The sequence below is a fragment of the Brachyhypopomus gauderio genome, chromosome 2, assembly GCF_052324685.1.
Source record: "Brachyhypopomus gauderio isolate BG-103 chromosome 2, BGAUD_0.2, whole genome shotgun sequence".
NCBI classification, from domain to species: domain Eukaryota; kingdom Metazoa; phylum Chordata; class Actinopteri; order Gymnotiformes; family Hypopomidae; genus Brachyhypopomus; species Brachyhypopomus gauderio.
In genome coordinates, this window is record NC_135212.1 from 16,730,630 (window position 1) to 16,757,312 (window position 26,683).

The 26,683-nt window shown below is 38.9% G+C and overlaps 2 protein-coding genes across 2 annotated transcripts in view; one reads left to right on the plus strand and one right to left on the minus strand.

Moving 5' to 3' along the window:
• Nucleotides 1–26,683, minus strand: part of LOC143490239 (uncharacterized) — a 43,506-nt gene that overhangs the window by 9,114 nt on the left and 7,709 nt on the right. The gene's annotated exons all lie outside the window — the stretch shown is intronic.
• On the plus strand, nucleotides 1,921–25,025 carry prx (periaxin). The gene is made up of 7 exons (XM_076988847.1): nucleotides 1,921–2,051; nucleotides 8,539–8,594; nucleotides 8,902–9,009; nucleotides 10,104–10,226; nucleotides 10,453–10,615; nucleotides 10,895–11,088; nucleotides 11,211–25,025. Exons 4-7 carry the CDS (start codon nucleotides 10,194–10,196, stop codon nucleotides 24,216–24,218), a joined length of 13,398 nt encoding a protein of 4,465 aa, XP_076844962.1. The 5' UTR covers nucleotides 1,921–2,051; nucleotides 8,539–8,594; nucleotides 8,902–9,009; nucleotides 10,104–10,193; the 3' UTR covers nucleotides 24,219–25,025.

The window sequence follows — 26,683 nt, forward strand, 5'->3', positions numbered from 1 at the left end:
ATCTCATGCATGCTTGCTCCAGCTAGTCTGCTGACACCCAGAGTCCCTCCACTGGCACACATAATGTCGTCTGAATAATGGCCTAGTGCTTACCTGTGCTCATGCTCTGAACTAGGTTGAGTAAAGACACGGAAAGTTCTTCGGTCTGTCTCCCTCAGCCATGTGTGAATGTCTGCGAGGGGTCACCTGTGTCACCTGTGTCACCTGGACTCCTTCTTCCTTTGTAGGTGAGTTTGGATGTTAGTCTTCCCTGCTCCACTATGCAGTCTGCTGTTTCTAATGTGTTTGCTGAGCCATAGATGATGCAGCACAGATAACATAAACTATACAATATATGGTATCTTTTCACGTTATGATAGCTTTTCATCCTGGTGAAGTATTATGCATTTAAACATAAATGCTTACTGTATATCCTGTATATCCTGATAAACTGTGAGTAGTATGAATAGATTTGTATCCTGAAACATATACATGTAAATATATGAAACATGTTGGTTCAAAGTATAAAACCGAAGGAGAACACCACTTCTCTGTCTTTTTGGTGTTATTAGGGAAATTGCTTTTTAAAAGGTACGGTGCTGCTAGTGCTCATCCATGTTGTCCTTGACTGGAGTTGGGTGTGGGCCCATCTATTTTCCCCCTTAGATTTGTTCCTATCTAAGTCTATGGGCAGTTCCCTAATCTGCCTACTCTGTCTGTAAATAAAAGCTGTTGGGGTCAGTGGGAGAAGGGAAATATGTCTACATTGTTCTGGTAGAGGTATGATACATTCAGACAAGAATATTCTAGAAAGAAATACATGGGGTCTGTACATGCTTAACTGTGTCTCCAACTTACTTCCTGGAAATATCTGACCTTGGAGATACAGTAGAGACATTCAATGTTTTTATCACATAGGTTTGTTTATCTGAGTAGAAGTACACACATACCATGTGATTCAGAGCAAAGTGGTATTTTTGGTCAATTGCATTGAAAAAAATGTTTATTTAATTCTAGTGCATTAAGATGCATACAGATACTTAATAATGTGTTTGTTCACAGAGAGTCATGTGATTTCTTGCGAGTCCTACTGTCACATGATGTCTTTTGTCTCCACATCTAGACTTGCAGTCTAGAGTCTTGGCTGTCTAATCCCTGGCACAGATGACATCCCACCATGTGCCTAGGAACTTTAATTCACATAACCGCCTGTGTTATCCGGTGAACCAGAGCAAAACCAATTTTTATGTCTTGGAATGAAAAGAGTTTCAGTAAAGCATGGAGATGTTGTATGGCATGTGTGGCTGGCCTGGAGAGGTGCGCTATTTAGCACCAGAGCATGTCTGTCATTCAGTGAACTAAAGAACTTTAGCCATTAGCCATTGGGACTGACCAGGCATTTCATAAGTATTCTGTTTCAGGATGGGCTCTGTGCCTACAGAAACTGATAGAACACACCCTAAGACTGGACAGCTCACACTGAACGCACTTGGCAGTGTTCAGCAAAAACATGCAAGTGTTAAGCCCAAAACAGCAGCTGATGGACCCCAAAAAAGCTATGTTAAACCATAAAGCACATGGTGTTGTTTTTATTTTTGTCTCCAAGGCCTAAAAATAGCTGCTGTTATCTTCACTTTGCTCTCATGGACTAGAACCCAGGTGATTTAAAATTGGTGCATTATTGACTCATCAGAGAATTTCAGTAAGGTTTGCAAGACTAAAAGTCAGCCTCTTGTTTATGTCATGCTAGTGGACTATTTATATGTCAGTAAGAGTGTACACTCTGACAAGATCTTGTCCAAGTGAGATCCTTCGCCCTTCTCAGTTCCCCTTCCCACCCTTGCTCCCTCCCTAGAAGGGGCATCCCACAGTCTTCATCCAATTGGCTTGCTCAGTGCCTGCCCCAAGAGAGGCTGTCAGACTAGTCTAGATTAGCCAGCATGAGCTCTGTTAGGGAGCAGGCTGGCTGGAAGCAGAGGGCACAGAGTAAGAGTGTATGAATTAGGATTTGACTCCATTTCTGCAGAAAGATTTTTCTACCATTTCATTTGGTGGGGGAAGAATTGATTAAGGTAGGTACCAGATAGTTATATTTTCTCAGATGTTCCTGGAAAGGTTGCTTCTTCTTGGAGTTTTGTTCTTCTCTCAGCACTGACTCCATTAAGAGGACAGCTTAATAACTCTTACTGGGCCAACATCTCTGCTATTGCAAGTGTAGCTGATGTGGGCAATCACTTAACCAATCTGACAAACCTCACCTCAGTGGTCTGTACTGACTCGGTAAATGAACAATTAATTGCACATCAATGTATGTAGTCATTAAAAAACTGAATCATCTGCCACTATATGAACTTTTCCAGGAGAGCCCTTGGTAAGCTTTTTGTCATTATAAGAGAGCATTTTTACATTAAACATTTTGATTTAAAATCTAATTAAAATTTTTGGTGTTCACATAGAGGTTTTTTGGGTCTTGAAACAATTATGTTTCATAACCCTTGGATACACCTAGCAGTTACCATTCCTGCTCTATTGCACACAATCAATAATGTAGAATATCTGGTACTGGTGTGCTGGAAGCTAGAATAAAGAAAAATGTCTTTTTGAAGATAAGGTTGGGAAGCAATGAATGAAATATTAAATGTAACTTGAAGTGTTCAGTGTTCTCTTCTTAGCTCAGATTACCATTTTTCGGCTTAACTGGATATTGATTAGAGTGTTGATAAGAGAAATGAGTGCTTTAGTAAGCTTTACTTACTATATTCTGTAAACCTTGTTGAAAATTGACTACAACAGTGGCAGTTGCCCACATGTGCACAGAACATTTTGGAACTTCTTTGTACACTACTACCGTCATTCACACATTTGACCTGGGTTCCAAGTACACAGACTTGTGTGTGTTGTGTGTATGTGTGAACGCATGTGATTGTGTGTGTGAGCTGTATCTAAATTAGGCCTACAGAGGGGCAACAGCTGCAGTCTCTGGTCATAAGACCCGAGTCTCAGGCTCCTGTTTAGGTTCCAGCATGCCATAACAAAGATAGCACTGTGTGGTGAAACACGGGAGACCAGGGTGTGTTCCTACTCTCTGAGAACAAACAGTGGATTAGCTTAATACTGCTAGCACATTGGTTTTTATTTAGAATATCGATATGCCTTAGCCAGACACTGATGCAGAAGATGAGCATGAATAAAACATGAAACAGCTACTCGCGTCCTATAAGAATGACAACTTATAGAAATGTCATTAGTGTGCTGGGAAGTGCTTAATGTCTCCTGTTGCTGTTTGTAAGGTGCTTCAGGAAGCATATTATGTGCTTGTGGCATATTGTTCTAAGGTGAAAATCAGTGAAGGGACATTTAGAGCCAATACTTGTTGAGAGTCTGTAGATGTTGACGCTATGTAGGAATGCCTCGTAGTGACCCCTCTCCATTATATAAATTGCAATAGGAGTAAATCACACATTACTACAAGGTTCAGCGCTGCAGTGTACACTGCCCTTTTAATTTGTATGAAATGAGGAAGAGTAGAAATGTTTTCTGATGTTTTGAATCTTATTTCACCTTTAGTGAGGATTCATGTCTTTGGTTATTCTCATAAAATATATATATAAAAATTATGTAATAAGTAATTAAGTAATAATTAAGAATCAACATGCAGTTTTTGTAATCCAAGACCATGGAAGCTTCAATGACAAGATCACAAACCCAATAAATGAATGAAAGTAAATCAGAAAAAAGGGTTAGAGTAGCTTGTAAATACAGAATTAAAATTTTCAGACTTGAAAGGGGTATATGTATTCCAGGAGTATGTACAACACAGAAACAGTGTTTACACAAATACAGTGAGTTTACCATAACCAATTCCTTTGAGGAACAGTATCTGTTAGTGATTTTAGTTCCCCAGATTCACTTAAATCAAGGTATTTACCACAATGTTACCATCTAACTTGCACTGAGGAGTACCTGTCTGCTCTCTCACTTTACCTCTACATACAGTTTGAATTATAAAGTCACATTCAAATATTTTCACAATTAAGAAATTCCAAAGGATTTTTCACAACATTTGTGGTTTTTGAAGGCAGTGTGATTGGAAACTGTTACTCTTTGAAGGTCACCACACTTTACTAAACTATTCTAAGATACATGTACACACATACATTTAAAATGTGACATTTTCTGCTGGCACCCCAGGAGAGACTGTCCATGATGAAAGACCACTGTAATTATAGTAAATTTTTTAATCTAAAATTGTAATCTTGTGACTGTTACATGACAATTATAAAACAAACAACTTAAAAACACGATTGTGTATATTGTGTGCAGTTCCACAGTATAATCATTATAATACCATTATCATTATAATCGTTTTGAGAAGTCTAGTATTGTCGGCGGGAGCCCGTCTTATTCCTGTCTCACAAAGTGAGAATTGACAACAACCAACAGTTTTACTTTGAGCCTTTTACTCTGAGCCTCTGAGACATTTACTCTGAGCCTTTGAGACATTTACTCTGAGCCTCTGAGACATTTACTCTGAGCCTTTGAGACATTTACTTTGAGCCTTAGATACATTTACTCTGAGCCTCTGAGACATTTACTCTGAGCCTCTGAGACATTGGCTTGTTTACATGAGTCAGGACAGCAGCCAGTGTGGTATTGTTTACATCAGACTGCAGAGTCTGATGACACACTGTGTGTGTGCTTACGCTGGTCATACACCAAGGTCAGGAACAAGAAACTGAACTACGTTTGTTCACAGTTATCAGCCTCTTTGACAGTGCCTATTCTTATCCTCACTGGACTTGTGACCATGAATTCTACACCAGTTAAATTAGTCTTATTAAATCTGCTACCCTAGATTAGTTATTAGTGAATGAGTTTTAACTGTGCACTGTCATTGTATGTTTGAACCTGATCAATTGCTCTGAAATTAGGGTGTACAATGAAAGGTCTCAGTCACCTATCAGCAAGCAGGCAACACTGAATGCATAGCAGAGCCAGGATTAAAACCCACAACCTTCCAACTGATGGTCCAAAATCCTACCCAGTAGGGTGCCACTGCCCACTAAGTATGTTTAAAAAGTGCAGTTGGCTCACTTACACAAGCAAGCGCTGAACAGTTAATGGCTTACTGGCTAGAAGGCAGATGTGGGTCAGGGCAGTCGGAGACTATATAAAGATTAGCTATGACCTCCAGCATTCCTGCTGTCCCTCATCTGGGTGCAGCATCACATGGGTGCAGCTGCCTCTTTCAGTCTGTCAGATATACATGCACACACTGGACAACCATGTGTAAACAGATTCTCATGGCTGTGTGATCAGACTCATCACTGTGTCTTTCACTTAGAAGGTATCTGCACAAGAAAAGAAATGTACTGTTGGACAGCAACATACTATCAAACTCCAAAAGATGAATGCTAATGTATGACGTGTCATGTCCACCATTTTCCTTGCAGCACACTGTGTGCAGAATGTTTCCTACTAAGGTGAAAGATATCAAGTTCAGCACACCTGGTGTTCAGCTTCACCAACAGGTTCTTCAACGTGGAGCTCATTAAACATTATAGCTCTGCGATACATGGGTCTGTTAATGCCAGTAATGTTCATAAGGGTGGGACAGTTACCTGATACTGTCTCCATGTGTGGAATGAGAAATACTCAGAGGGGGAACCTCCGTCCTCATGGATATGTGATAGCAACCTGATCCATGGCAGGCAACAGGGTGTGGCACTACATTCTCCTTAGTGGCACAGACCAAAGAACAGCACATATGTAGAATAGTTGAGAAACCAGAGATGAGCTGAGGTTCAAAGGTCATTCATTTTAAAAGTGGTACAATTGAACTATTGATGTTTGTCATGAAACAAATGACAAACCTGATTAAACAAACCTAATATTACATTTTAGGTTCTGTACATTAATGGTCAACATTTATAATCATCAGTAAGTATGTAGAGATTAGGGTTAGAGAGTGGCAATTAATGTCTGGAATTGTGTCAATTTGAGTTATGGCCAGGCAGTGTTACAAAATGAATGATTCAGAAATCATAGAGGTACACAGATTTCTTCACTCAAATTGAATCATTATTTTTAACATCTGAATACATTTACATTTATTTATATGGTCCATATTTTTGGGGTTTTTTTGTAATTTTGGGGGGTACAGATAATTATTATTACCGGTATTTTAAATCTTTCTTCTTCTTAATCACTGTCTGTGATTTGACATTGCAGTCAATAAACAATTGGACACTGTGTTTTGGTTCTAAACTCCAGCACATTTGATATGATGTAAAGTATTGAAGTACTGATGTAAAGAAGAGTATTGATGCTGTGTTGTTTCACCATTAATGCCTTTTGCTTTGGATCATGTTCAGTTCTGTTTTTTACACCCCACACTTTATACTTAACTCCTTCATGCTGGTACAAGCTAATTTTCATACCATCTGTCAAAACAGACCTAGATACCGTCATATTCTTTTAAATATGGAATATAGGCTTTCTGTGCCTATATTCGGTTACTTTCTTATCTAAGGAAAGAAAACAATATAGAGAAAACAAAATTATTGGTAGTAAAGTGCAAGTGTAGAATGGCTGCTACAGGCTACATGACGTCCAATTCCTTGAAAGGGGGCACATGAGAGATATTTGCTTATGTCAAACTCAGAAGAGTACAAGATATGTTGCTTGGAGGAAGCACTCACTGCAACTGCATCTCCTGTAACTGAACATAACTGCATCTCTGGTTCCTGCTGGTTAATAGCTAGATTCAACTCCTTCAGCCTAATAGCTATGGTTCAATCAAAGTCTCCCGGAGGACCAGCTGCTGGTGGAGAAATGGTTAGATGAATATCAGGTGAAGGTCCAGATGAAGGCACTGTAGCCTCCACCACAGACAATACATCGTCATTCCCCACAGCAACTCCAGCACTGTCCACCCCATGCAACACAGCTGCCAGGGCCAAAACAGGGCTCCCTGAATCAGGGGACACAGGCAACCTCCAGTCTTCATGCAGCTTCACAAGAATCACCTCCCTAATCTCTGCCATTCTCACAGAAAGTGCCACAGCTATATTAGAAAACTCAGCCATCACCAAGTCATCCTTTCTACACTGCACCAATGCCCCAACAGATGGAGGCAACACAAACCTCTCCAAATCATACTCTATCCCAATACAAAAGGGAAACAAACCAAACACCCCCCCCACACACACACCAAAAAGCTTAGGATGAGCCCAAATGTTTTTACAGAAGAGAAAATAAAATAATTGGTAGTAAAGTGTGAGTGTATAAGTAACCACACTAGAATGATTTACAAGTAGGTAGCCTATAAACAAAAAGCCATCTTTCCAGGAGCAAGTCACGCCAAAGCAAAAAACCAAATCCACCCTGATTCCTCCCATAAAACTAACTTGCATAAACAAACCATTTAAAAAAATCAAACAAAGGACAGGCAACTATCCTAACTCCCTAGCTAAATCAAAACAGGAGACTTACCTTATGGCACTTACCCCCTTCCAGCACAATAATAATAAATGAAGACACAGTATACACATAGCATATCAAACCTGAATCAAACACGCAGAGCTAAGGTTGCAGGTTGCACTACAATGTACTAGTAAGCACACAACCTGCACACAACCACCAGACAATTAGCCCAAACAAAGGACCTCTCTCTACCCCTCTGCTCTCTTCTAGATTTTTGCCACCTCTCTTAGTAACTTCCTGAATGGGCTTTGCCGGCAGCCCCCAGGATCAGCTCTAGGGACATGGAGGTATCGACAAACAGGCAGACACAAGAAACACACACAGCTAAGGCAAGACACGGTCAAACTACTACACTAAAGAACAAATAAGCAAACAAACAGCCAAGCATCGCAAGATCTTTTCATGACTTAAATTTGCAAATTTGTCTGCCAAAAATGTGTAAATTACATTTGCATAACACTTGCAAAAGGTTTGGCAGCAAACCTGGCTTCATTAGATAGAATGTATTTGTAGCAACCCTTGGATCCAAAAGAGAGTCTCGACAGGTGCTTAGGTTTCCTTTATTTTTGCTCGTAATAGCATCAATTTAATCCGTTCATTTCTCCTCATGGATAAAATACAGACATACTTGACCTTCACTCAAATACCAACAATCACATACACAAACGTATAAACTACACACATACCTGGCTGCGCTCACCAAGGAATGCAAGTACACAATGCAATAATCCTTAATCTGCCATTAAGCACAAGTGTTGATATTAAAAATTAATCTAACAAATTCAAACTCAAGGACAATCATGGTCCTTTACAGCATTTAAAATGACTTCAATATGATTCAGTATGATTAAGTTAAAATACAGTTGAAAATTCCCTTGAAACACAACATTTTCCACCTGCTAGTCATTGTGTAATATGCTAGAGTAGAGCCTTATTCTTGACTTATTTTTGCTAAAAAATAATAATGGTTACAACTTGTTTTTCTATTCATGTATTTTATTGTATTGTTTTGATGTTTGGGATTATACTTGAATGAATGATCTCATGTGATCATATAGCATTCTCTGTTTTCAGAGTCAGTCAGTGAATTGGAGAACATATATAATAATCCACAGGCCAAAGATCCAGCTGTGAGTGCCCATCAGATAATTACAATCACATATTTCTCAATGCTCATAACCCTGTCCTACATTAATGATTAATTCCTTGTGTATATGAACTAATATATAAAACCATTAATTCATATGTACCTAGTTCAGGACTCAGGGACTACCAGGCAGTTCCTAATACAACTGAGTGAAATAAACATTCTGTCTGATTTAGGAATTGAAATAAAACCAAAACCCTGATTTCACTGTGATCCTCAAGAAATGAACAGGCAAGTGCCTGTCTAATGTTACTTGTCTAATGCTGCTTCTCTTGTGACTCTTTTAACAGAGACATCACAAAAGTCAGTCCCCCACTTTGGAAGCACCTTTCTCTGTTCTTCGGCCTAGCCAGCAACACTGTATATCTGTAGATGAGCAGGACAGCCTAGAAAGAACCGTGAGTTCCAGAAATAGCAGAATCCTGCCCTCTTAGAACTCAAAACTCAATGGGACTGCAATGCTGCAGGACAAAACATTGTAGCAAACTTTTCAGGCAAATGACAGACAATGACTGAATGAAATTTATTACAACTAGCAGAATTCTGTTTGGAAGAATATCTAAGTTGTTTACAGAAACCTGACAACATGCAATGTTTTAATATAATATACACTATGTATAGTCATCCATATCCCAAGATCAGTCATAGTACAATTATAACAATCCATTTATTCTAAGTGTGCTTTGCCCACTCTTTTCATTTTTATATCTGCAGTACAGGCTTGCTCTAAATTCATATTTGTTCATTTGTCTGGAGTCATTCCATCTGGTTTTCTGTCTAGTACAGGGGTCGGCAACCTTTGAGACATGAAGTGCCAACTTTAACATTTCTAATCAATGAGTGTGCCACCGACAAATAAAATTGGAGGGGGGGGGGGGGGGTGTTGCATGTTGTGTACTGACAGTCACGCTGTCTACATTTCGAACAGGGCTGCCCTCACTTTAGCCTAAATTCCAGCACTTTTCAAACCTGGAACACAATGCAACATTAATTTTCGTCAGGTAAATGTTCCTTCCCCTGTTTTTGAGGGGTGTTTCTTTATACTACCACGTATCTTTTCAGAGAACATGCGCGAGGTGTGCGAAGTCGCGCGCTACGGTCACTCGCAAAAGTATAATCCATAATAAATAATCCAGCCTTGACGCGGCTCAGGGATTACGTCACACGCAGCACAGTGCGGCCGTTAGGGTTATTTAAACATATGTAAACATGGGTCTGTGGCGGGAGCTGAGTGCAGAGCGTTGAGGAGCGATTTCGATTGGAGGATTGTGTTCTCTATCCGAGATTTTTTATTATAAATTTTTTTTGCTGATGCTGGTCCAGCGTGGCGCGTGCCAGTGATTATGCCTCGCCGTGCCAACGGTTGCACGCGTGCCATAGGTTGCCGACCCCTGATCTAGTATTTTATGTTCTTTATGTATTGCCATGTTTTGTCCTTTTTGCAGTATGTGTAAGAATAATTTTTAGTCTTCACCCAAACATTTTTTTTCAGGTTCAAAAAGAGAAATTCCATGCAGAACTAAAGCAAGTTCTCAGTCAAAAGAGAAGCCAGCTAAGAGATAGCAGCTTAGCTATTACAGTTATGGATCTTCCACAGAAGAAGGGTGAACCTGTGGTAAGCATTAATTATAATTGTTTATTTAAAAAAATCCACTATTATGCAGTAACTTACTGATGGAGACCTGTAAGAGGTACTTAGGTGCACAAAAGGTACTTCAACAATCATATTTGGTTTAATACTTAAATTACCAGCCATCCTTTCTTTGTATGAAAAATTATGGAAGTGGTTTTGAAGACTGAATTCTCTTTTTTTTAAACATTGCTTTGATCAACAATTGCAGATGGAAATGAAACAGGAATCAGAATTAATGGAGGTTGTGGTGGAGACAAAGGCTGAGGCAGGAGCCAGTGGATACAGTGTTATAGGTGGAGGGGAAAAAGGCATCTTCATCAAAGAAGTCCTCAAAGACTCCCCTGCATCAAAACAGCTAAGCCTCCAAAAAGGTGAAAAGACCATAATGATTCATTACACAACATGAAATATTATATACAATATGATAAAAAATTATATATGCGGTTGTGAGAAAAGGTTCTCTGGACATCAATTAAAAAACCTATGTAGTGAAATTTAAACTTAAATTGTTGTTTTGCTGATCCTAAGTCCACTAAAAACACTACATTTTGGAAAGTCCTCTTTACACTTATTCATATGCCTGTGTGTTTTCCTGTGAAAACCCATGATTTAGTTTGGTTGAACTACAGATATTTTTTGTGTTCTTGTAGGAGATCAATTGCTTAGTGCAAGGGTATATTTTGATAATGTGAAGTATGAAGATGCGCTGAAGATCCTTCAATGTGCAGAACCTTACAAAGTGTCATTCTTTTTGAAGAGGACTGTACTTCAAATTGATGACAGTGCTCTTCCAGGTGCAACAAATGTTGAACTTAAAGAACCTACAGCGAAGATACAAAGAATGGTACAAGCAATATTCTAGGCATTTTTGTAAAACTAATTAAAATATGTAGTGTTCTCATACATTTTCTCATTTATGAGTAATGATTCTCAATCGGGATACTTGTTTATTCATGTTTTTTGCAGAATCTGAAAAGTATCAAACCATTTAAAGTCAAAAAGAAAAGAGGAGGGAGATTTGGACTAAAAAGACTGAAAGAGAACAAGAGAGCAAGAGATGCAACAGAATTGGACACTGAGGGCACACCAGCTACAGCAGACTTAAATCCTGTTGACTTGGAATTTGCATTTCCAAAGTTTAAGCTGAGTAAACATGAAAAAGCATTTGAGAAAGAATCCAGACCAAGTGAACAAGAAGAAGTGATCTCTAGTGGAAAGATAAAGAGGAAGATCAGATTTCCAAGGACAAAAGCTAAATCTGCTTCAGGAGGCATGGAAGTGGTTTCTGCAGATGTTTCAACATCAACAGCAGAGACAGAAATGTCTGGAACAAAGATTAAAGTTAAAGGAAAAGGTGCAAAGTTTGCATTTAAGTTTCCCCAGAGCAAAAAATCCAAAGTGACATCTTTAGATGATGAACTGCCAAAATTCGATAGATCGCTTCCAAATATAACTTCTCCAGAAGAAAAAGTCAACATTGAAGGCATTTCACATGGCGATTTTCACGTGCTATCAGCTGAACTAGCATTACCAAAGGGAAAACTTAAGACAGATGTTTCTCTTGAGGCTGATGGTAAAAAGGGAGGCAACTTTAAAATGCCTAAAATGGATCTTTCCCTTGCTAAATTGAAATTACCAGAAGTGGAAATCAAAGTTGAAGAACGTGAAGTTAAAGGTGAACAATTCAGCATGAAAGCTATTGATGTTTCTCAAATAAAAGGTAAAGTGGAAGGCCATGTTGAAGGTGAAGGCCTATCCAAAAAAGAAAAGATAACCTCTCAAAAGGTTTTTGAGGTGCCTAAACTAGATGTCTCTATTCCAGTAGTAAAAGTACCAGAAGGTAAAACCAATCTTGATAGAGCATTACTGAAAGAAAATGCAGAAAAGTCTTTTGAGTATAACGTTGAATATAATAAAAGTCAATCATGTCAAGGAGGAAAGTTCAAAAGACCTCCAACTGATCTCCCTCTTTCAAAAATTAAATTACCAGAGGCTGAAGTAGAAGTTAAAGAAAGAAAACATTATATTCCATCAATTGATCTATCATTGCAGAAAAAACAAAATGAAGAAATAAGCATTGAAGGATATTCTGGAAAAGGAGGAAATATTGAAATGCCCAAATTTGACATTTATTTACCTCATATCAGTAATAAGGGGTGTGATGTCAAAGGGGGAAAGATTGACATGCCAGATATTGACATTTCCTTGCCAAAAGGAAAAGGAAAGTGCAGTGCTGATGCTGACGTTGATGGTAGTAAAGGGGGAAAGTTGCCTGAAGTTGATCTTTCTTTACCAAAAATGAAAGCTCCAGACATACATCTAAATGTTGCAGGACCGAAAAGTGCAAAAATCAGTATGCCAGCTGTAGACCTTTCACTACCTCAAGAAAAAATAGGAGATGTTGATGTTGATGGACAATTTGGGAAAGGGAAAAAGTTTGAAATGCCCAAATTTGATTTGTCTCTTCCCAAGCTGAAGTCACCTGATGTTGATATTTCCCTGCCAAAATTGAGATTGCCAGAGGGTGAGGTTAATGTTGAAGGCCCTGATGTCAAAAGTGGAAAATTCAGCTTGCCACCTATTGACATATCATTGCCAAAGGTGAAGGCAGAAACAGATATTGGCATTGATGGACATACCGGAAAAGGGGTAAAGATGGAAATACCAAAACTTGATAATAATTTGCCAAAAATAAAGTTACCTGAAGGAAAAGTCAGTGTGGAAGGTCCTGAGATCAAAGCTGGCACACTTCACATGCCCACAGTTGATATATCTTTACCAAAGCCTAAAGCTGAAGGAGATATCAGTCTTGAAGGAGAATCCAAAAAGGGAGGCAAATTTAAAATACCCAAACTTGACATTTCTTTACCTCAAATGAAAACGCCAGGAGGTGAAATCAGTATTGAGGGGCCTGATGTCAAAGGGGGAAAGATTGACATGCCAGATATTGACATTTCCTTGCCAAAAGGAAAAGGAAAGTGCAGTGCTGATGCTGACGTTGATGGTAGTAAAGTGGGAAAGTTTAATTTGCCTGAAGTTGATCTTTCTTTACCAAAAATGAAGGCCCCAGACATACATCTAAATGTGGCAGGACCGAAAAGTGCAAAAATCAGTACGCCAGCTGTAGACCTTTCACTACCTCAAGGAAAAACAGGAGATATAGATGTTGATGGACAATTTGGGAAAGGGAAAAAGTTTGACGTGCCCAAATTTGATTTGTCTCTTCCCAAGCTGAAGTCACCTGATGTTGACATTTCCCTGCCAAAATTGAGTTTGCCAGAGGGTGAGGTTAATGTTGAAGGCCCTGATGTCAAAAGTGGAAAATTCAGCTTGCCATCTATTGACATATCATTGCCAAAGGCGAAGGCAGAAGCAGATATTGGCATTGATGGACATACCGGAAAAGGAGGAAAGATGGAAATACCAAAACTTGATTTTTCTTTGCCAAAAATAAAGTTACCTGAAGGAAAAGTCAGTGTGGAAGGTCCTGAGATCAAAGCTGGCACGCTTAACATGCCCACAGTTGATATATCTTTACCAAAGCCTAAAGCTGAAGGAGATATCAGTCTTGAAGGAGAATCCAAAAAGGGAGGCAAATTTAAAATGCCCAAACTTGACATTTCTTTACCTCAAATGAAAACGCCAGGAGGTGAAATCAGTATTGAGGGGCCTGATGTCAAAGGGGGAAAGATTGACATGCCAGATATTGACATTTCCTTGCCAAAAGGAAAAGGAAAGTGCAGTGCTGATGCTGACGTTGATGGTAGTAAAGTGGGAAAGTTTCATTTGCCTGAAGTTGATCTTTCTTTACCAAAAATGAAGGCCCCAGACATACATCTAAATGTGGCAGGACCGAAAAGTGCAAAAATCAGTACGCCAGCTGTAGACCTTTCACTACCTCAAGGAAAAACAGGAGATATAGATGTTGATGGACAATTTGGGAAAGGGAAAAAGTTTGACGTGCCCAAATTTGATTTGTCTCTTCCCAAGCTGAAGTCACCTGATGTTGACATTTCCCTGCCAAAATTGAGTTTGCCAGAGGGTGAGGTTAATGTTGAAGGCCCTGATGTCAAAAGTGGAAAATTCAGCTTGCCATCTATTGACATATCATTGCCAAAGGCGAAGGCAGAAGCAGATATTGGCATTGATGGACATACCGGAAAAGGAGGAAAGATGGAAATACCAAAACTTGATTTTTCTTTGCCAAAAATAAAGTTACCTGAAGGAAAAGTCAGTGTGGAAGGTCCTGAGATCAAAGCTGGCACGCTTAACATGCCCACAGTTGATATATCTTTACCAAAGCCTAAAGCTGAAGGAGATATCAGTCTTGAAGGAGAATCCAAAAAGGGAGGCAAATTTAAAATGCCCAAACTTGACATTTCTTTACCTCAAATGAAAACGCCAGGAGGTCAAATCAGTATTGAGGGGCCTGATGTCAAAGGGGGAAAAATTGACATGCCAGATATTGACATTTCCTTGCCAAAAGGAAAAGGGAAGTGCAGTGCTGATGCTGACGTTGATGGTAGTAAAGGGGGAAAGTTTCATTTGCCTGAAGTTGATCTTTCTTTACCAAAAATGAAAGCCCCAGACATACATCTAAATGTTGCAGGACCGAAAAGTGCAAAAATCAATGCACCAGCTGTAGACCTTTCTTTACCTCAAGGAAAAGTAGGAGATGTTGATGTTGATGGACAATTTGGGAAAAGGAAAAAGTTTGAAGTGCCCAAATTTGATTTGTCTCTTCCCAAGCTGAAGTCACCTGATGTTGACATTTCCCTGCCAAAATTGAGTTTGCCAGAGGGTGAGGTTAATGTTGAAGGCCCTGATGTCAAAAGTGGAAAATTCAGCTTGCCATCTATTGACATATCATTGCCAAAGGCGAAGGCAGAAGCAGATATTGGCATTGATGGACATACCGGAAAAGGAGGAAAGATGGAAATACCAAAACTTGATTTTTCTTTGCCAAAAATAAAGTTACCTGAAGGAAAAGTCAGTGTGGAAGGTCCTGAGATCAAAGCTGGCACGCTTAACATGCCCACAGTTGATATATCTTTACCAAAGCCTAAAGCTGAAGGAGATATCAGTCTTGAAGGAGAATCCAAAAAGGGAGGCAAATTTAAAATGCCCAAACTTGATATTTCTTTACCTCAAATGAAAACGCCAGGAGGTGAAATCAGTATTGAGGGGCCTGATGTCAAAGGGGGAAAGATTGACATGCCAAATATTGACATTTCCTTGCCAAAAGGAAAAGGAAAGTGCAGTGCTGATGCTGACATTGATGGTAGTAAAGGGGGAAAGTTTCATTTGCCTGAAGTTGATCTTTCTTTACCAAAAATGAAAGCCCCAGACATACATCTAAATGTTGCAGGACCGAAAAGTGCAAAAATCAATGCACCAGCTGTAGACCTTTCTTTACCTCAAGGAAAAGTAGGAGATGTTGATGTTGATGGACAATTTGGGAAAGGGAAAAAGTTTGAAGTGCCCAAATTTGATTTGTCTCTTCCCAACCTGAAGTCACCTGATGTTGACATTTCCCTGCCAAAATTGAGTTTGCCAGAGGGTGAGGTTAATGTTGAAGGCCCTGATGTCAAAAGTGGAAAATTCAGCTTGCCATCTATTGACATATCATTGCCAAAGGCGAAGGCAGAAGCAGATATTGGCATTGATGGACATACCGGAAAAGGAGGAAAGATGGAAATACCAAAACTTGATTTTTCTTTGCCAAAAATAAAGTTACCTGAAGGAAAAGTCAGTGTGGAAGGTCCTGAGATCAAAGCTGGCACGCTTAACATGCCCACAGTTGATATATCTTTACCAAAGCCTAAAGCTGAAGGAGATATCAGTCTTGAAGGAGAATCCAAAAAGGGAGGCAAATTTAAAATGCCCAAACTTGACATTTCTTTACCTCAAATGAAAACGCCAGGAGGTCAAATCAGTATTGAGGGGCCTGATGTCAAAGGGGGAAAAATTGACATGCCAGATATTGACATTTCCTTGCCAAAAGGAAAAGGGAAGTGCAGTGCTGATGCTGACGTTGATGGTAGTAAAGGGGGAAAGTTTCATTTGCCTGAAGTTGATCTTTCTTTACCAAAAATGAAAGCCCCAGACATACATATAAATGTTGCAGGACCGAAAAGTGCAAAAATCAATACACCAGCTGTAGACCTTTCTTTACCTCAAGGAAAAGTAGGAAATGTTGATGGACAATTTGGGAAAGGGAAAAAGTTTGAAGTGCCCAAATTTGATTTGTCTCTTCCCAAGCTGAAGTCACCTGATGTTGACATTTCCCTGCCAAAATTGAGTTTGCCAGAGGGTGAGGTTAATGTTGAAGGCCCTGATGTCAAAAGTGGAAAATTCAGCTTGCCATCTATTGACATATCATTGCCAAAGGCGAAGGCAGAAGCAGATATTGGCACTGATGGACATACCGGAAAAGGAGGAAAGATGGAAATACCAAAACTTGATTTTTCTTTGCCAAAAATAAAGTTACCTGAAGGAAAAGTCAGTGTGGAAGGTCCTGAGATCAAAGCTGGCACGCTTAACATGCCCACAGTTGATATATCTTTACCAAAGCCTAAAGCTGAAGGAGATATCAGTCTTGAAGGAGAATCCAAAAAGGGAGGCAAATTTAAAATGCCCAAACTTGACATTTCTTTACCTCAAATGAAAACGCCAGGAGGTGAAATCAGTATTGAGGGGCCTGATGTCAAAGGGGGAAAGATTGACATGCCAGATATTGACATTTCCTTGCCAAAAGGAAAAGGAAAGTGCAGTGCTGATGCTGACATTGATGGTAGTAAAGTGGGAAAGTTTCATTTGCCTGAAGTTGATCTTTCTTTACCAAAAATGAAAGCCCCAGACATACATCTAAATGTGGCAGGACCGAAAAGTGCAAAAATCAGTACGCCAGCTGTGGACCTTTCACTACCTCAAGGAAAAACAGGAGATATAGATGTTGATGGACAATTTGGGAAAGGGAAAAAGTTTGACGTGCCCAAATTTGATTTGTCTCTTCCCAAGCTGAAGTCACCTGATGTTGACATTTCCCTGCCAAAATTGAGTTTGCCAGAGGGTGAGGTTAATGTTGAAGGCCCTGATGTCAAAAGTGGAAAATTCAGCTTGCCATCTATTGACATATCATTGCCAAAGGCGAAGGCAGAAGCAGATATTGGCACTGATGGACATACCGGAAAAGGAGGAAAGATGGAAATACCAAAACTTGATTTTTCTTTGCCAAAAATAAAGTTACCTGAAGGAAAAGTCAGTGTGGAAGGTCCTGAGATCAAAGCTGGCACGCTTAACATGCCCACAGTTGATATATCTTTACCAAAGCCTAAAGCTGAAGGAGATATCAGTCTTGAAGGAGAATCCAAAAAGGGAGGCAAATTTAAAATGCCCAAACTTGACATTTCTTTACCTCAAATGAAAACGCCAGGAGGTGAAATCAGTATTGAGGGGCCTGATGTCAAAGGGGGAAAGATTGACATGCCAGATATTGACATTTCCTTGCCAAAAGGAAAAGGAAAGTGCAGTGCTGATGCTGACATTGATGGTAGTAAAGTGGGAAAGTTTCATTTGCCTGAAGTTGATCTTTCTTTACCAAAAATGAAAGCCCCAGACATACATCTAAATGTGGCAGGACTGAAAAGTGCAAAAATCAGTACGACAGCTGTGGACCTTTCACTACCTCAAGGAAAAACAGGAGATATAGATGTTGATGGACAATTTGGGAAAGGGAAAAAGTTTGACGTGCCCAAATTTGATTTGTCTCTTCCCAAGCTGAAGTCACCTGATGTTGACATTTCCCTGCCAAAATTGAGTTTGCCAGAGGGTGAGGTTAATGTTGAAGGCCCTGATGTCAAAAGTGGAAAATTCAGCTTGCCATCTATTGACATATCATTGCCAAAGGCGAAGGCAGAAGCAGATATTGGCATTGATGGACATACCGGAAAAGGAGGAAAGATGGAAATACCAAAACTTGATTTTTCTTTGCCAAAAATAAAGTTACCTGAAGGAAAAGTCAGTGTGGAAGGTCCTGAGATCAAAGCTGGCACGCTTAACATGCCCACAGTTGATATATCTTTACCAAAGCCTAAAGCTGAAGGAGATATCAGTCTTGAAGGAGAATCCAAAAAGGGAGGCAAATTTAAAATGCCCAAACTTGACATTTCTTTACCTCAAATGAAAACGCCAGGAGGTGAAATCAGTATTGAGGGGCCTGATGTCAAAGGGGGAAAGATTGACATGCCAGATATTGACATTTCCTTGCCAAAAGGAAAAGGAAAGTGCAGTGCTGATGCTGACGTTGATGGTAGTAAAGGGGGAAAGTTTCATTTGCCTGAAGTTGATCTTTCTTTACCAAAAATGAAAGCCCCAGACATACATCTAAATGTTGCAGGACCGAAAAGTGCAAAAATCAATGCACCAGCTGTAGACCTTTCCTTACCTCAAGGAAAAGTAGGAGATGTTGATGTTGATGGACAATTTGGGAAAGGGAAAAAGTTTGAAGTGCCCAAATTTGATTTGTCTCTTCCCAAGCTGAAGTCACCTGATGTTGACATTTCCCTGCCAAAATTGAGTTTGCCAGAGGGTGAGGTTAATGTTGAAGGCCCTGATGTCAAAAGTGGAAAATTCAGCTTGCCATCTATTGACATATCATTGCCAAAGGCGAAGGCAGAAGCAGATATTGGCATTGATGGACATACCGGAAAAGGAGGAAAGATGGAAATACCAAAACTTGATTTTTCTTTGCCAAAAATAAAGTTACCTGAAGGAAAAGTCAGTGTGGAAGGTCCTGAGATCAAAGCTGGCACGCTTAACATGCCCACAGTTGATATATCTTTACCAAAGCCTAAAGCTGAAGGAGATATCAGTCTTGAAGGAGAATCCAAAAAGGGAGGCAAATTTAAAATGCCCAAACTTGACATTTCTTTACCTCAAATGAAAACGCCAGGAGGTGAAATCAGTATTGAGGGGCCTGATGTCAAAGGGGGAAAGATTGACATGCCAGATATTGACATTTCCTTGCCAAAAGGAAAAGGAAAGTGCAGTGCTGATGCTGACGTTGATGGTAGTAAAGGGGGAAAGTTTCATTTGCCTGAAGTTGATCTTTCTTTACCAAAAATGAAAGCCCCAGACATACATCTAAATGTTGCAGGACCGAAAAGTGCAAAAATCAATGCACCAGCTGTAGACCTTTCTTTACCTCAAGGAAAAGTAGGAGATGTTGATGTTGATGGACAATTTGGGAAAGGGAAAAAGTTTGAAGTGCCCAAATTTGATTTGTCTCTTCCCAAGCTGAAGTCACCTGATGTTGACATTTCCCTGCCAAAATTGAGTTTGCCAGAGGGTGAGGTTAATGTTGAAGGCCCTGATGTCAAAAGTGGAAAATTCAGCTTGCCATCTATTGACATATCATTGCCAAAGGCGAAGGCAGAAGCAGATATTGGCATTGATGGACATACCGGAAAAGGAGGAAAGATGGAAATACCAAAACTTGATTTTTCTTTGCCAAAAATAAAGTTACCTGAAGGAAAAGTCAGTGTGGAAGGTCCTGAGATCAAAGCTGGCACGCTTAACATGCCCACAGTTGATATATCTTTACCAAAGCCTAAAGCTGAAGGAGATATCAGTCTTGAAGGAGAATCCAAAAAGGGAGGCAAATTTAAAATGCCCAAACTTGACATTTCTTTACCTCAAATGAAAACGCCAGGAGGTCAAATCAGTATTGAGGGGCCTGATGTCAAAGGGGGAAAGATTGACATGCCAGATATTGACATTTCCTTGCCAAAAGGAAAAGGGAAGTGCAGTGCTGATGCTGACGTTGATGGTAGTAAAGGGGGAAAGTTTCATTTGCCTGAAGTTGATCTTTCTTTACCAAAAATGAAAGCCCCAGACATACATCTAAATGTTGCAGGACCGAAAAGTGCAAAAATCAATGCACCAGCTGTAGACCTTTCTTTACCTCAAGGAAAAGTAGGAGATGTTGATGTTGATGGACAATTTGGGAAAGGGAAAAAGTTTGAAGTGCCCAAATTTGATTTGTCTCTTCCCAAGCTGAAGTCACCTGATGTTGACATTTCCCTGCCAAAATTGAGTTTGCCAGAGGGTGAGGTTAATGTTGAAGGCCCTGATGTCAAAAGTGGAAAATTCAGCTTGCCATCTATTGACATATCATTGCCAAAGGCGAAGGCAGAAGCAGATATTGGCATTGATGGACATACCGGAAAAGGAGGAAAGATGGAAATACCAAAACTTGATTTTTCTTTGCCAAAAATAAAGTTACCTGAAGGAAAAGTCAGTGTGGAAGGTCCTGAGATCAAAGCTGGCACGCTTAACATGCCCACAGTTGATATATCTTTACCAAAGCCTAAAGCTGAAGGAGATATCAGTCTTGAAGGAGAATCCAAAAAGGGAGGCAAATTTAAAATGCCCAAACTTGACATTTCTTTACCTCAAATGAAAACGCCAGGAGGTGAAATCAGTATTGAGGGGCCTGATGTCAAAGGGGGAAAGATTGACATGCCAGATATTGACATTTCCTTGCCAAAAGGAAAAGGAAAGTGCAGTGCTGATGCTGACGTTGATGGTAGTAAAGGGGGAAAGTTTCATTTGCCTGAAGTTGATCTTTCTTTACCAAAAATGAAAGCCCCAGACATACATCTAAATGTTGCAGGACCGAAAAGTGCAAAAATCAATGCACCAGCTGTAGACCTTTCCTTACCTCAAGGAAAAGTAGGAGATGTTGATGTTGATGGACAATTTGGGAAAGGGAAAAAGTTTGAAGTGCCCAAATTTGATTTGTCTCTTCCCAAGCTGAAGTCACCTGATGTTGACATTTCCCTGCCAAAATTGAGTTTGCCAGAGGGTGAGGTTAATGTTGAAGGCCCTGATGTCAAAAGTGGAAAATTCAGCTTGCCATCTATTGACATATCATTGCCAAAGGCGAAGGCAGAAGCAGATATTGGCATTGATGGACATACCGGAAAAGGAGGAAAGATGGAAATACCAAAACTTGATTTTTCTTTGCCAAAAATAAAGTTACCTGAAGGAAAAGTCAGTGTGGAAGGTCCTGAGATCAAAGCTGGCACGCTTAACATGCCCACAGTTGATATATCTTTACCAAAGTCTAAAGCTGAAGGAGATATCAGTCTTGAAGGAGAATCCAAAAAGGGAGGCAAATTTAAAATGCCCAAACTTGACATTTCTTTACCTCAAATGAAAATGCCAGGAGGTGAAATCAGTATTGAGGGGCCTGATGTCAAAGGGGGAAAGATTGACATGCCAGATATTGACATTTCCTTGCCAAAAGGAAAAGGGAAGTGCAGTGCTGATGCTGACGTTGATGGTAGTAAAGGGGGAAAGTTTCATTTGCCTGAAGTTGATCTTTCTTTACCAAGAATGAATTCACCACAGGATGAAATAAAATTTGAAGGGCCTGATACAAAACGAAAAATTATTTCTGATGCCAGTGTTAGTGGAAGCACAGTTGGAAACATAAAGTTACCAACTGTGAAGCTGCCTACTGTTGACATATCAGCACCTAAAGTTGGCTTTGGGCTTCCGAAAGGGAATGTAAATGACAAAGAAAATATTGAACTCCTCAAAGCTGAAGGCAGCAGACCATCATCTGGTTCAAGTTTTGAAGTCCCAGATGTGACTCTAAAGATGCCAAAAATCTCTCTTCCAAAATTCAGTGGAAGATTTAAAAGTGGAGACAAAGAAATAGGGAGACCTGATGCATCTGCTGATTTGGATATGGAAAGGGAGTCACCATATCTAGAAACAGATGGTGATAGAAAAATGAAATTCAAGGTTAAGAATCCCATAATGAAAATGCCTTATTTTGCTATATCTAAAAGTGATGATAAAAGTTTTCCAGAAGCTGAAGCACAGCTTAAAATGTGTGAAGAAAGCATAAAAAAACCAGAAATTAAAGTGGAAGGCACAGATGGTAAAGATAAATACAAACTCAAGTTTCCCAAACTTAAAATATCTACTCCTAGAGTTAATTTCCCAGATGTAGATGGTGCATTTGATGTGGAAGGAGATGTGAGTGGTAATTATAAGTCTGCTGCAGATACAAAAGGAACAGTCAAAATACCATCAGTTGAGATTTCCATGCCAGCAGCTGAGATACCTGAACGTGAGGCATTATTGCCCAAAACTGAGGTTGATGTGTCTGAGGCAGATATTAAAGGTTATGAGGGTAACCTAAAAATTCCAAAAATGCCAACAATTGACATATCAATTCCAAATGTTGATTTGGATATTTCCTTCCCAAAGATAAAGCATGACACATCAGCTGTTTCTAGTTCTTTAGATGTCAACACTGAAAGTGCTAAATTAAAAATGCAACATTTTAAAATGACAACCACAGACATACATTGCCCAAAAGGGCTTCTGGAACCGGATGTTGGATTATTAACAGAAGGGGGAAAGGAACAAAATAAGATTGGGCTGCCAAATATTGACCTTAGTCCCTCTACATCTACAGGAAAAGTAAAAAGACCCAAAGTCAAGGGTACAAAATTCAACATTGGAATGCCAAAGGTTAAAACTTTTAAGCCGGAAACAGAATTAAGTAATACAGGAAAAATAAATACAGGGTGTTGTGAAGAAACTTTAAAACTCTCTAATATCAAACTGCCTGAAATAGAGATTACTCATCCTTCAATAAACAAGAAAGATCAAGAGACAAAAGCATCCACAGAACTCACCATGGAAGATTCTGGTTTGGGTACTATGTTCTCACTGCATAATATTGAAAAAGAAACACCAAAGCTTTCAGAATTGGATATTGACACTAGGACTCCCCAAGATAACAATTTAAAGAATACAAAGTTGGGTGCCACAACTAGAATTCCAAAGTTTGGTGTGGCTTTGCCTTCTCTGACATCACCTGAAGCCAAGTTAAACATTAAATCATCAAATACAAAAGTTTCTTCAGTTACCACAGATGCTGAAATAGAGTATGAAGGCCCTCTTATGCCAAGAGTAAAGAAAGCAGTATTTGTTATGATTGATCCACAAACAGAAAGCTCTGTAAATGTATCTAGTGAAGAAAGTGCAAAACCTAAAGATGAGAAAATGGAAGTGCGAAATATTAAAATGAAGTCAAGTTTTGAAAAGACACATTTAAGAGGTAAAGGGAATGGAGAGGAGGAGATTGAAATGGAAAGGAAGCAAAAAAAAGGCAACTTAAAGTTGCCAAAAGTTGGATTTTTCCCTGGAAAAACAGGATCATTTGATGTATGCCAACCAAGACCAGATGATGAAGCAGATTCCAATGTTAATGGTGACAAAGGAAGGTTTGGAAAGTTAAAGTTGCCCAAAGTTGAGTTTTCCTCACCATACTCAAAAGATCTGGGATATGAGAGAGACTTTGAAAATGGCATGAAACTTGACACAAAGGCCACATCAGATGAAGGCAAAGACAGAAGGACAAAAACTGAAACAGGGAAAATTTCCTTTCCAGGTTTCAAGAAGAAAATTGTGAAGAGTGTTGAGGAGAGTGAGAGTTGTGGTGTAGTGTCTTCAAAAGCCAGAACAGAAATGTTAGCAGAAAGGCAGGACTCTGAATCCCCAGTACCCAAGGTTTCAATTGGTTTGGTCTCAGAGAAGCATGATTATGAAGCTTGTAGAAGCAGCAGTCTTGAATGGGAAGAAAAAGATGAAAAAACTTGGTTTAAAGTTCCCAAAGTCACTCTTAACCCCCACTCCACTGGTACCTTTCAAATCACACCACAAGGATCACCAAAAGGAAGCAAGTCTTCTTTACAGTATTCAGGTGAAGACGCATCTGGAGGTTTCTATATGACAATGCCAAAAATAGAATATTCTACACAGGAAACTTCATCAGATCATACAGTCACCACAACAAAGGAGGGGACACTTACTGTAGTAACTAAGACATCACAATATTCAGTAACTGAATCAAAAATCAGCAGATCAGCTGCACACTGGAGTAAGTGAATTTAGTGAAATTGAATAATATGTGTTTTATATATGACAATACTGTATGTTCTTGTTACTTCTGTTTTCATTGTAAACTTTTTTTCAATATTGGAAGTGTTTTGAGTAAGACATAAAGTAAAAAATATATTGTAGATGATAAGTGGTTTCATATATTTGCCACTTACCAGTACTTATTATTCTGTAAAAGCTGGAATAATCTTCATATTCATGCATAAGAGTGACTGTAGATAATATAAATGTATACAAAACTCGGTGGAATTTGAATTCTTTTGAATTTAAAGATATAAATGTTTTGGCTTAATTTTGTACTTCAAGGCAGTTTAGTGCTTTTGCCATCAGTATGGTGAGAACATTGTTTCTATGTAAGCTTTTTTGTTTGATTATTTTTTTCCTTGTAATATTGGAAAATATATATTTTTTATTGATTTCATACTTATTCAGTTAAATTGTACATATATTGACAATTATTATTCATGTTAAGAACTTGTTAAATATAGAAATGAATTTAAGAATTTTAGAAAACATAAAAAGTTATCTTTTTCTAAAGGTTGAATGTATTCAGACAATGTCAATGACAATGTAAAATGCCAAAAAATGTAATTTCTTTGTTTCTGTGAAGGGGATGTTTTGAGTACCTGAGCATGAAATTCTATGCATTCTTTGGCATATCACTTTGCATTAACACTTGTATTGAGGATGAATGAGCAGATACAAATATTAGTGTATATAAATTTTGTGATTTCTTGTTCTTTCAATTCACAATGTCTTGGTTGAAATAATAAAAATATTAATATATCAAAACTATTTCCAGTATTCTCCATCATTGTCATCAGTCTTTGCTACTGCTGCAACTGATCCACTGATCTACTGAATTTGTGTCCATCTTACGTTCGCCACCCCCCCCCAATAAATAGAACTGCAGCGGAACCTTGTTCCTCAATTTTGTTTCCCAGATGGCGAGACTGACATCACACTGCTCAGCCAATAGAAGCAGTCCAGCTAAGCTAAGCCTCAACTCTAGCCTGGTACGGAGCAGGTTTGTACAAACGTATATGTTGCTGTAGTAACTGAGCGAGGCTTAAGTCTAGCCTCTTTCATGGAACAAAATTTGAGCAAAATGAGCCAGGCTTGTCATAAAAAGCCCGGCTTACTGAGTTAGCTCACTTCGTGGAATACTCTTCATACAAACATGTGCATAGAGCGTAACAACACAATTTCACTAATAATAAAAATATATATAATAGCAGTAGGAACATTCTAGAATTAGAAGACATTTCCTGCACTCTCATGAATGAATGAATGAATGTTCGATTTATATAGCGCCTTTCCAAATTCCCAAGGCGCTGTATCTCATGATATATAAAAGTCCAAAGTAACACATTTGATCATATTTCCTGCCAATTAAACTATCATAAAGCAAAATGTAATAATTTGCTGGAAAAAAAGCTAATTTCAGATGTAAACATACTGAATTGGACATCTCTAAAAACTTTTTTTTCTCCTGTCCCTGTCTGCTGATGACAAGCCATTATTGTGCCATGAAGTTATGTCCCTGAATGTGCACGCAACCCTGTTTTACCAAAACCATTTTTGCCTGGCTGACGAAGGGTTAAAATATTAAGTCATATTACAAACAGGAAATATCACCCATGCATAAAAAAAATTAAAACATGTTTATACCAAAGGTGAGTGTCCTTTTGCATTTTTTATAGATTTTAAGAGATATTATGAGATAATACCACACAACACTGTTACTCATATTTTTAATGTTGAATAATTTCAGTTCTTATTTTATGTATTTGTAAAACCACATTGGTAATTGACCTTGGTAAAATAGCTAAATTTCACATGTAACTTGCTATATTAGCAGTGAGTTGCAACCCTGTTACTATAATTAAAGTAACATGATATTTTTGGTTAAATATGTTTAGTGAAATTACAAAAAATAAATGCATTCTTAAATACATTGTATAATTTAACATAATTTACCTATCTTAAATACATTGTATTAAGTAACATAATACAGGAAGATGATAAAATCCTGCACCTAACATCTGGAGTCATGCAAAAGGCTTGGCTAGGATGTATTAACCAACCAACCACTATGATCTAATAAAATCCCACTACTATGCTCATGACCCATCGTCTCAACTACCCAGTACTACTAAGAAACTACTGCGATGACAAGATAGATTTCACACACCCAATGCACACACTAGTTGCTTGAACAGAACACAACAGCAGCTACAATCTGATACTGCCTCGACAAGGATCCAGAAGCAAAACGCACTATGTTCATGGTCCATTGCCTCAACTGCCAAGTATAATTTAATATCATTTACCTATCTTAAATACATTGCCACTACATGCTGATATTCAGTAACAGATGAAAATGATCAGAAGCTGCTCTAGCGCACGTGATGCTGGTGACCTACAAACAGAGAGAAACGTGGAGGAGAGAT

Excerpts from the sequence above, each read along its gene's own strand:
- prx (XM_076988847.1), top strand. The coding sequence starts at position 10,194 with ATGGATCTTCCACAGAAGAAGGGTGAACCTGTG. Across the intron at positions 10,227-10,452 it reads AGAAGAAGGGTGAACCTGTG|ATGGAAATGAAACAGGAATC; the intron begins GTAAGCATTAAT and ends CAACAATTGCAG. Across the intron at positions 10,616-10,894 it reads ACAGCTAAGCCTCCAAAAAG|GAGATCAATTGCTTAGTGCA; the intron begins GTGAAAAGACCA and ends GTGTTCTTGTAG.